The following is a 12,434-nucleotide window of genomic DNA, read 5'->3' on the forward strand; positions in this document are numbered from 1 at the left end:
CAAGACAGAAAACGCAACTACAAAGATTGTCTCCTAACTGAGGACGCTAATCGACGAGATCATACCTCATCTCCTCGCCCGATTTCATATTCATTTGAAGTTTTTCAGCAAAAGTTACTGCCAATATCATGCTTGACTTTTTGACTATCAAACTGAGCGAGTAAATGAATTCGAAGTTTGCAAGGCGTTTCAAAGTAACCAATCAGCCTCTGAGTCATATTGAGATGAGGTTTTACATCCAACTCGTGTGTAGTGTATTGCGGTACATAAGGTCACATGGCGACACTTCTGTGGGGAACTTCTACTCTTCTATGTGAAAGTAAAATAACTGATTACGAGTATTGTACGCTAAATATATTATCTTGATTATTGAATAAAATACAGTTGAATTAGAGGAATGAGGGTGATCACCTGACCTATGACTACTCTAAATCGTTTACGTTCTTAAGCATTTCAATGACTTACTTGCATTTGGATCCAGTCCTATAGAGCTGAATAATCCTCGCAGCAAATTGGTAGCGTTTTCTTAAGCTAAGAGGGTATTACTCCTAGCCTGTGTTTCATTTTCCAGCATAAGTATGATTTCTTTCAATACAATATCAGTACAATATCAGTACAATATCAGTACAATATCAGTACAATATCAGTACAATATCAGTACAATATCAGTACAATATCAGTACAATATCAGTACAATATCAGTACAATATCAGTACAATATCAGTACAATATCAGTACAATATCAGTACAATATCAATACAATATCAATACAATATCAATACAATATCAATACAATATCAATACAATATCAATACAATATCAAGAAGGCAAGTGGTGAGAATAGTTAAAAATATAAATCAGGTGAATATTAATTGATCCGGCATCAAATTCTCCCAACTAATATGATAAGAATTTTTTCCTAAGTTGAAAGTGAAAAAAGAAATGAACAATCACAGTCACAGATAGACAATTTATAAACTGTTGATTAACCAGTGTCTTTCAGCAAAAATTTTACCGGCGACAATAAATAGACTACTTTTCTTTGATTTCTGAATAGTATCAACTTGCAAGGTTCGAAAACTCTAACAAATGAGGATATAAGCACGCAGCTTTTTAATTTTTATCGGGAAATGAGGAGAGTGAAGGGATATTCTGAAGACGTACATTTAAAAGGAAGCTTTGTTGATCCGCATGGCGGGGTTGCTGCAGTTATTTTCCCCTAACACCCCAACACAAAATCTCTTGGTAACTGGGTCACAACTAAGGCATTTTGGAATGTCTTGCCGATTAGATTTTTTTCCCTCAATCTTCATTATTACAACTGTTACTCTTTCACCAACCGTGTACATAAAGACACCGATTCTATTTATCTTTTTTTGAATTAATTATATATGAAACTTAAATTGATGAAACTTAAAACACGCAATCCTTATTGTCCTTCTTTACCTCGTACAGGTTAAAATCGGTGGTAATAGGATTCACTTTTTAACGTAAATTGTTGAAACTTTGTTATTTTTGGAGCAGAATAATTCGAAAAGTTTGCCTTCGTTTCTGCTCGTGCTCTAATTTGAATGTATTTGTTTGAACACATGTTTCAGGTGGCTCAAATATCAAAGTCGTTTTAAGTGACAGTTTGCAAAACTGTGTAAATACATCCTTTTTGCGTAAGGAAAAAATTAAGCATTACTCACTGATGATACTCAGGTCTGTTTGTCAGCTCACACTATCTAGTATCTCAGAGTCGATTAAAAACCAAGCAAGGATCCCACTTATTGAGTGAGTTTGTTTTCAAAACAACATGTTGCTGTTCCTTATCATGCTCCTTCTTCACGCTGCTAATTTGAATGCTCAAGGTAATTACTTTGTTTCCACGATTCCGTTTAAAGGATAACTGATCAGAAAAAAACAGCCTCCCGAAGTCATCTTTACAACATTATATCAAGCTTCATTAAGCTTATCAATTTTGTATAGAAATGTTGAAACGTCAAAACTACGCCCCATTCAAATGCTTTTTTTTTTTATCTTTTTAATACTTTTAGACTGTGGGACAGTTTTTATAATTTCGTATTCTTTTCCACTGTGAAGAAATTTAATTTAAAAGAAGTTACTCTAGGGAGATTCACGCCCGACAGCTTTGAAATATTGATATGCTAGTTTAGTTTATTCCATTTTAATTGAACATTGTTGTACTCTTATAATTAAGAGATTGTATCGTTTTATATATATTTGTAGGGTCGTAAGGAAGACTGCATTCTTTGGCTGTAATTATGTACCCTATCCATATAAAGTTTGTCTATTTACTATCCTACACCAGAAAAAAATGCTCCTATAGAAATATTCATCAACCTTATATGAGAAATAAACTTTTCCTTAGCGACTTCAATGGCAGCTTGTCAAAAATCGTTTATCCTAGCCAACCAAACTGATCTACTTATGAGCCATATCGTATGACAATAAATTCACTTCGTCATGAAAATGACCATCAATGAAATAAAAATTTCAAACTCAATCCTTCTGTAACCTTTTTTTTTTAAGTTGCGCGTTTTTGCTGATTCTGTTTTTTGTTTTATACCGTTATACAGATGAATGTGAAGCAGAGGTTGTCGTCCAAGGTCAGTAAAGAGATATCAATATGTTCAATGTATTTCTCTGTTAACTTACTTTTTTGACTTACTATCGTCACTATACTAAAGAGAATATTTGATTTGACTTTAGTGAATTCCAAATATGTCGGCATCACTATGTTTAAACAAGAAACAAGGATTTATTCTTATCGCAAACCTCACGAAATTTAATAAGACTCAGATCACTTTGTAAATTATCTATCAAAAACTGGCATGCTGGTGAAGCCTCAACTTGTTTTATAACAAGTGCACTAAGTCAAATTTCGAACGATAAATTATTGGCGGAATGTTAAAGGTTACTTGGCACGAGCAAAATCTTTTCCTTGTTTTGAAAACTTCAAGTTCCCGTATTTCTATGACGAAATAAAGTTAAATAAGAGGAATTTAGTCTTTAAGCGTTTACAATGAAGCTGTCCTGCTTATATGTGCGATCTTATCAAATTTAATGCAGACCTACACACACGAACTGGTCGTTATAGTAAATTGAATCTCGCCTACCTTCGTTTCAATCGCAAAGCAGAGGGAGGGAAGACTCTTAGCGTATCTACGTCAAGATTTTGAAACCAACTACCCATTAACCTGAAGAAAGAGTCGACAGTAGTTGTGTCTTTCAGAAAGGCCTTTCACAGACATTTTTTCAACGAGCTATAATGAAGTAGAACATTTTAGTCCGAATACGATTAAACCTGACCTAAGCGGCATGTTTAAGTTTATTTAGTTCTTAGCTTATATTCTTATAGACCTGTCGACCAGTTTTATAATCCTCGAATACATTTTAATTCTATTCATGGTACTTTTAAGATCGAAAACCTCTAGTTCATCAGTTGAATTACTGTTGTGTGCTACCCTCCTTAAATAAAGCTGTTTATTCCTTTTTTACTTAGTACTAATGGTTTAGCTAATACTACCATTCAATTACGTTGGGAAGATTGCCAAACCCTTTTTTTACATTGCCAGATCATTCACAAGCTCACAGTTTACTTACGTTTTGAATATGTATCATGTATTTGTATGAAAATGTTGACAGACCTACGACGATTTAAAAGCGGCTCTGTGAGTGGTCCACTTCGCTTTGTCCACTTTACTTCTATTCCTCTTGCCCGTATTGGCCAATCCTTAGACAGAGCCGCTTTGAATCGGCGCGGGGGCTACTCAAGAGACAGGAGTGCTTGTGCGCTTATCGATTGACTCTGAGTTCCATTCATCATACTTCCAAACAAAAGACTTCTTTTCCATCAAAATCTAGATCCAATCGCCCTGTATCCTCTCGATGCCGCTCATGGAACCAAGGAAATCCGAGACAGATTAGGGGCTGGAGTTGCCAGTAATGTTTATGCTGCTCCCGGACCGGATGGAAATATTGACAGCTCTTACGAATTCCTCGGAACTAGTATCAACTACATTGAGTTCCCGAATGGTGCAGGATTAGATGCCAAGAACTCCATGACGATGCTGTGTTGGTTGTTTCCGGGAGGCCAGGACGGTCCCCTCTTCAACTACAGGAATACCGGAAGTTGGGGAGTCCATCTCTGGGTTGTCGCCGGCAAACTTTTTGTACGCTTTACTAAAAGAGATTATTCATTTACAAACGCCTTGCTACACACTGAACTGAAACCAGAGGATGGATGGAAGTTCGTTGGTGCTTCGTATGACAGCTCATCTGGCGACGCAAGATTGTGGGTTGACGGGAACGAGGTCCAGAAATTGAATATTGGTACAAATCTTCTCCTAGCCACTCAGGATAGTGTCAGAATGGGAGTAAAAATAGGAGACGGAAGGTTCTTCAAGGGAAGGATTGCTCAGATGCAGGTCTATAATGTAGCCTTATCACAGGAGCAAATACAGGCCATACGATCCAAAACTCAGGTTGCAGGTAAACAAGTGATCTAGATCACGATTGAGGCATTCAGCAAAATTAGATCAAATTTTTCTAGCTCAACGTTTACAACCGCGATACTGTGTTGTGTTCTTGCATGGGCGGAGTACTTTACTTCCATGGTGCTTCTCCTCACCCAGGAGTGTGAATGGGTGCTGGCGAACTTTCAAGGAAGCCTGACGAAATCATGACTGTGGAGGAAGGGAATAACTTGTAATGGACTGGTGTCCCTTCCAGGGAAGGGGGGCTGGCAGTATCCCTGTTCCCTTGATGCTACGGAGGCTAGGGATAGGCCCCCGTCGGCTTGTGAGTCACTTTACTCAGACGCAACCTTGCCTTTATCATTTGCAACCAATTTATCCTTTTTTTTTTTTTTTTTTTTTTTCATGACCTTCTCCCCTTTCCAACATGGAACCATTACTTTTGGGGAAAATGAAATACAAACCCAATAGTCCGTGAATCTTAATAAATCCGAAATCAACCATCGATCAAATATACATTATTCATTTTGAATTATTATCATTACATTTATCATTAATAAAGTAATGACCGCTGCGTATCCGATTGCTTGTTGATTATGAGTATTGGACTTTGAACTTTGGCCATTAGTAGATTGAAGCTAATGCAATTCCTCTGACATCTCTTTCAGAATGTCAAAAACCACTGGGAATGGAAAGAGGTTTCATCACTAACGCCCAAATAACAGCTTCTTCTCAATGGGACGCGAACCATGCTGCAGTACAGGCGCGTTTGCACTTCAAGGCCGGCGGAGGAAAGCAGGGGGCTTGGTCAGCCCGTCCTAACAATCAAAATCAATGGCTCAAAGTGGATCTAGGCTCCAAAAGCGACATTAAAATTATAGGGACCCAAGGAAGGAACGCGTATAATCAGTGGGTGACTAGTTACAAGTTAGACTACAGCAATGATGACAGCTCCTTTCAGTATTACAGAGATCCAGGAAGTAACATAGACAAGGCATGCGGCAGTGAAATATTATGTGTCTCTAAACGCTTCGATAAGCTATGTAGGGGCTATTAATTTCTAGTTCGTACAGATGGAAGCCTGTAGGCTCTATGAAACGAAAACTGATTCAAGCTTTCAATTGTGTGATTATCTTGAATTTCGAAAGCCATTAAGTTCAAACGAAAAATAGCACTACGAGTTGGTATAAACATTTGCAGCGCATTATCATAGCGTCTTATTTTTTGTGTGTAGGGCCATAAACCAGCGCTGATTCATGCTCCACTCCTAAAAAAATAACTTTTTAAGTCTAAGCCTAAGGTTATTAAGGAAGAATGTGATGTTGAGGATTTTCCTTACAGGCCCTGGCGATTTGAGAATTAGATCCCATCCAAACCAATGTATTTTCGTCTTTCGTTCACTTGGAACGCCGATATAGTAAACAATAATTAACTTTCAGCATATTTGAAGAAAATCTTTGCAAGTTAGGTAAATCTTTCGAAGCTCAAAACGCAGTCCCTTTAATTTCAGAATATAATATTTTTATACTTTTGAATGGTAGACGTAAATTTTGTGGTTTCATAAGCATCCTCTCTTTTAAGGTTTTTACAGCAAACAAAGACAGAGACACAGTTGTATATCACAAGCTAACCCTTCCCATGAAGGTGCGTTACATCCGGGTCATTCCATGGACTTGGCATAGCCACATTTCAATGAGGATGGAGCTGTACGGATGTTTAGGTAACTTAGGATAAAAATAGAGACTTATTTAGGTACCAATAAGGACAAAGGAAAATAATGAGCCACTGAGAAGTGTGAGTTAAAACAGCCAAATTCACCCACGCGCGGGAAAATGTGAGGAACCCCCGCACTGAAAATCCTCAAAGTAATAGCAAAAATATAAATTTCTTTCGAAAATTAACTCCTAATTAATCACCAACCGCGTGGATTCCCTTACTGGATGGATTTTCTCATTTGCAATCCCTCTTTTTTTTTATCAATTTTGAGTTTTTAAGTAGAAAGTTACGGGTAATACACCTCTCATTTTGCCAGCCAAATTTGCTCCAACTGGAGGGCAAATAGTGAAACCGTACACTTTCGGAACTCAGCTGAAAGACGTCGGCGAAGGCAAGCAACCAGCAGTCAGAAACCAGATTCTTACATGTGTTCTAGCGCTCTGCCTAAAGACCGTGGGACACATCACAAGTCTGAGTCGGCTATTGTTATTATTTTATCAACCCTTTAACCAGCAATCCTACATATTTGTACGAAGACTGAGCACTGTGGGTCAGGGCTGTCTTATTTTCATGAAAATGTTTCCCAAGGGCCAAAATATGAAAGTTTACCCAGAGGCCCTTTCTGTCACTTTTGTGAAGACCGGGAAAAGTGTCAAGTGGTGAATATTATCGTCAACGTGATGAGTGTTAGGAAACACGTTTACTACTTCATGTTAATTCGTGGCAATTTTTTCTGTTAGATAACCAAACGCAAATTAGATTATCGCCAGACAGATACATGGAAAGGCTCATCTTAACAGATGTCAAAAACTACTGGGACCAAACGATCGCCTTATGTGCGACATAGATAAAACGCAAAAACCAAACAGTGCGTTGTAACTACCGAAAGATAGAAACTGTCCAATCACGAATGACTTAAGACACTTGCGCTTTCCAGCCAATAAGATCGTAACAAAACCGACCAATCAGTATTCACGAATCAGACTTCTAACACTCGACTGACTCCGATCCGATGGTGACTCGTGCTAAGGTCGTCGAAACGGCAGTCACTTCTACTTTTAACAGTCCTGTTAAGGCCCACCCTCATCAGGTCGAACAGAGCATACGATTGACATGCATTTCATGGACTCGTTGAACTATTACTTGCTTGACTCCTCTTCTCCTCCCCCAGGGTGCCACTCACCTCTCGGAATGGAAAGTCGCGCCATATCCGATGCTCAAATATCTGCTTCATCTCAGTGGGATGCCAACCACGCAGCCATTCAAGGACGACTGAATTTTCAAGCAGGAGGAGGAAAGCAAGGAGGGTGGTCTGCTAAAACAAACAATCAGAACCAATGGCTTCAAGCAGATCTTGGGAAGGTCAGAAAAGTGACACATCTTGCAACGCAAGGAAGAAATGGGAACTCCCAGTGGGTGAAAAGTTACAAGGTAGAATTCAGCAACGATGGCTCAACCTTTCAGTTTTACAAAGAGCAAGGCGCCGACAAAGTATGTTGGATTTTGATCTGTAAATTTTTTATGCGTTACATCGGTGAGTTATGGTTTTACAATGTTCCGCAAAAGTTAAGGCGAGCAGAACGAAACTATACCGGGTTAGAAACGAATTGTGACATCGATAAAGGGCCTTGTAATTGAGTGCCAAACCTCCTACAACTGAACGATCAAGTGGAAAAACAGATCTTTATGACAAATAATCGTTTCCGCTGATACTGTGATGAATTTTAAACCCATTATGCCATTTAGATTTGTTTGAACGCTGACTCTAAAACTTGGCTCAATGCCTTGGAACAGACTATTTTGTAACAAATGTTAACAACTACTAACACCCAATAAATGACTTATGTTTAAGACAATGAAATCACCAACGAAATGGGTGTGAGGCCTAATACGAAGGTCTCATTGCGTTGATGTCTCTTACGGCTAACAGTGAAAAATTTTGGTTATTTTACGTCTAACGTTTAACTTCTTTCCGTTGTGATTAAGAGAAAACATTTTTTGGCGGTTAGCTTTTTTTTACGACTAACGATTGAAGTTCGTCAATTTTAACGCCCAATGGCTAATTTTTTCTCCGTTTTACGGTTAAAGGTTAACCACGATGAGATCCTCTAATACGCCCTCAACTGCAGACCGGTACCGTATCTAATAACCGTACACAACGCAAACATGCTACTTGAGTATTTCAGCCAATAACATTACGATAAACTTGTATGAGTTTTGTGGCCAATCACAGAGCGAAGTAAAGCAAACGTCAAATAATCCCCGACCACTTCCAGCAGTCAATTTAAAATTTCTTTTATAAATGGACAAATTAGTAAATAAATTTTGCAAGCAAGAACAACAACATGAATAACTACGTCGATTTTGAAAGATGGACGTGCGAGGGTTAATTATCAATCAGTAATGTACATTAGCTTTCCCTAAAAAATTGTTCAAGTATAACAGGTTACTTGGATGTTGTCTTTCAGATTTTTTCCGCAAACAACGACCGAGATACCATCGTGTACAACTTTCTGAGCTCGCCTATAACGGCTCGCTTTGTCAGAATTCATCCTTGGACCTATCAGAGCCATATCTCGATGAGGATGGAGATCTATGGATGTTGAGGTAATTCAAATTCAAAATTGATTTTAACAACATCTTATCTAAGAAAAGTTGAAAGGAAACAATTTGCCGTAGGTACGTTAACATGTGATTTCACGGATCTTGAAGGTACCGCCTAACTTAGGGTGTTAAGTTGAGTTATTAATGATATTCTATTGTTTAATTAGAGTCAATCAATGATCATGAATCTTTTTGTCTGTTTTGAATTTTCATGTAGAGCAATAGCATGGGGCCAGTGTGCAATCAGTGGTTCCAAAAAGGAGATGAACAGTCTGTTAGGATGAGCATGTCTCGTTTGTCAGGTAGAAGGAAAACGAAAAGAAAATTAATAAAATATGATTAAAAAAGAAGATTGCTGTTATCATTTTTAGAGGTCTTTATGGCTGCATATGGCTTCTTGTCTCCGATATGGACATGAATTGTGAACATGCATCCTTCCGGAACTATTTAGTGGAAAGTTGCGCCCTGTGTAAGTATTTCTATGCAAATCTATGATCAGTACGATTGCTATTAGTGTTTAGCTAGAGAAAGACTATGTTAGGATAATGCCTTCCCCACAAACGCAACTCGCGTTTGTCGCTGGCCCGCCCCTCAGTTTGACACCACTGACTGACAGAATGGAACAGGCTATACCGGAAAATAGATTGACTTCCGGCAAATAATGACTGTTTACGTATCTCACGGCACAGTTCATATCGAAGCTTTGCTTCGGACGACTGATTCACAAACAGCCACTCAGTTCAAAAAGCAGTTCATGAAAAAAATACAGCCGGCATCGTAGTACTCCTTAAAGACGTAATTCTGATGCAATAAAACGCACGGGTATATATTATATATTCCAGTTGCATTTCGCCTTGGAGATGGACCATTAACTTAAAACTTAAAGGAGGAGAAACATCTTTTAATCAGTCCTTATACCAGGTCAATCTTTTTAGAATAATTCGCTGAAGAAGACATAAGAATAAACACGAAAACCGATCAAGGAATTATTTTGCCAATACTTTTCCCGGTTCGGATGCGGCAATTAACCTTAGACCCTTATTATGCCATTTTGTAAATTAAGAGTGCAGCTGTAAGTCTTCTGTCCTTTAAGCGATCTTCAGTCGGCCTCGTGAATATTTTGTTTGACAGACAAATAACTTTACGGTCTAATTAAGCACAATATTACCAAGTAGATCAATATTTCATTGAAATGAAGTCAGCGGAGTACTAAAAAACAAGGATTCAAAATCGACTCGAGTCTTCCCAGTTTGGAAAATAGACTTTTAATAGTTTCAGCCGAAAAAAAAGAGCAGACAAAAAAATATTCAAATGCACAAATTCATAAATTTACGCTCCCTTAACAGTGAATATCCTCTCCTTCGTGCATGCTAAAATGGCATTTTAATGCCTACATGAAAAATTATTTGCATATGACAAATTTTCCACAAACATTCATTAAATGCAGGTGTAAGAAATAACTAATAAAAAAAAAACAAATGGTTTGAAAAATCCTTCACCATCTATCTACCGTTGGATGTTTTTATCTTAGTTATTTTCCCAAAGAAACACCCTGTGTTTTCACTAAAAATTAAAAAGGCTTTGTACCATTAAACGGTCTCAAAACAATAACATTTCCACCCTTCTTTTCAGACCCATTTGCACCTCACAATTAAACCAACCGTTTTGAGGGTTTGTATTCAGTTTCTCACTGTGCTAAGTGAACCAGCTAAATTTTAAAGAGCGTGCAGTATTACTGGTATTTGCGGGCAACAATAGCGATAAATTCCCCGCAAAGCGCTGCGGTGCAGTAAAAGTACTGATCATCCTTAATGAACAAACCTTAATTCTCCATCAATAGTTATTCTACATTGTAAAATTGCATCTAAGTTGAACCTTTCGCCTGCATTAGCTAACCCCGACTTTAAACTGATTTTTCTACATACATTTTCTTCAAATATTTCAGTCTATTTCGGGAATAGCATACAATCCAAAGAATGCACTGACGCTGGTTCACTAAAACTGTCGTATGAATCTCCTAAAAATCATCCAAGTTTATTGCAACAATATTTACACGGGTGTCTCTATATGATCCAGGTATTCAACGGAATAAATTTCATCATGCTGGGATGAACCTCTTCTTGAAGCGACATTACGACTGTTTTGTTTGGTTTTTGTTTTTTTCAAATCTGCAAATCTATCGTTTTATAATTAAGAGGCAACTTCTCGCTCGCTATCTTCCATTCGTCGAGATCAAAAGCTTCCAGAGTCATTATTCTCACAGAAAACTCGTGGTCTTTGTTCATTCTTCACTCAAGTCAATCGTGATAATTTATTCTTAATTGTCGACAATGTTCTGCTCGAGGCACACGAAAGTTTTTCCGCTTTTGGTCGAAGCAACGCTGCTTTCCAACCTCAACAAAGATATGATGACGGGGTCGTTTTCATGTTGCAACCCAAACAGCGATCACTATCAAAGCAATAAGGTAATTTCCAATATACAAAGAGTAGAAAAATATAATCAGGGTTATAGCGATCGCCACTCCTGCTCCAAAGATCTGTTGCCTTGATTTCTCTCGCAGTAAGTTTTCAAATGCGTCTATGACATTCCTTGCCTCTCGAGTCGCTTTCTGGGCCCAAAATCCCTTGTTCACCGAAGTTTTCCGTACTCTCGCGCTCTTTTTCTGTGGCGATATTTTATCCATTAGAGTACTCCTTTAAAATCGAACAAAAGGTGATTAAGCTGGCGCCTTTAAGGAGAATACATGTTTACAATCTCCAATCTCGCACACAAGATATTGCTAGTGTTTATTAAATTTCACTCGAGAACTTTATGTTAATTCAGACCTTGGGGTAACGCGAGAGTACACTTTCGATTATAAACAAAGACAGACTTGATCGTAATTCATAAATATTTGATTCATCAACAGTGAACCTCGTAAATGCAAGTGCTCCTGTTGACCAATAAACAAACGCTTTCACCATCTGTCTATAAAACCTTTTAATGGTTTCAAAGCAATGTTTACTTGAAAGCAATTCACCAAAAGTACTTCTGTTTGTTCAGGTACTTGATGATGATCAGTCTAGCATGGAATAGATGTGAATATTCAAACAGCGTGTGGTCGAAGTTCCAACTGTTGCTGCTACATTAGAAATTTGCATTTTTTTAAAAACCGTTTTGTTTGCATCAATCAATTCATTGATCAATATTCGGGGCCATCTAAACGGGCCGAGAAAACTTACTGCTCACAAACGAGTGCGACGAGTTTGTTTTAAAATATCTTTACAGAAATTTGGCAGAATTAGTATCTGCGATTCATATTGTGCGTTAAAAGTAGCACCGCATCTTCAGTGGCATTATAAGGGTTTCAATAAAAGTCGGTTACAGGCGGTTTACCGCCGCCTTTATGACCCCTCACCGCCGTCTGTTTCGCAGACTCTCGTGTTTCACCTTCGGGTTCTTTTCCGAGATCAGCCGCTTATTACATAACCGGCCGGCAACCGTTTAGGAAAAAAAGGTTATTGAAACCCTTGTAATGCAAATTTTTGCTGAATTTTTTGTTATTGAACAAAGTAAAACTAATCCAGCAAAAACAGGTGCAAACGGAAAATGGTACTTAGAAGTCAAGCGACTCCAAAATATCTTACCTCTCT

At 38.0% G+C, this 12,434-nt stretch overlaps 1 protein-coding gene across 1 annotated transcript; it reads left to right on the forward strand.

The window, feature by feature from the left end:
- Positions 1 to 1,694: 1,694 nt before the first annotated feature.
- On the forward strand, positions 1,695 to 9,148 carry LOC131785974 (lactadherin). Its single transcript, XM_059102937.2, has 8 exons — positions 1,695 to 1,853; positions 2,583 to 2,612; positions 3,871 to 4,497; positions 5,150 to 5,475; positions 6,063 to 6,201; positions 7,369 to 7,688; positions 8,666 to 8,804; positions 9,019 to 9,148. The coding sequence occupies exons 1-7, from the start codon at positions 1,799 to 1,801 to the stop codon at positions 8,801 to 8,803; spliced, it is 1,635 nt and encodes a 544-aa protein (XP_058958920.2). The 5' UTR covers positions 1,695 to 1,798; the 3' UTR covers position 8,804; positions 9,019 to 9,148.
- The last annotated feature ends 3,286 nt before the right edge of the window (positions 9,149 to 12,434 follow it).

The sequence above is a fragment of the Pocillopora verrucosa genome, chromosome 10 (genome assembly GCF_036669915.1).
Source record: "Pocillopora verrucosa isolate sample1 chromosome 10, ASM3666991v2, whole genome shotgun sequence".
NCBI classification, from domain to species: Eukaryota; Metazoa; Cnidaria; class Anthozoa; order Scleractinia; family Pocilloporidae; genus Pocillopora; species Pocillopora verrucosa.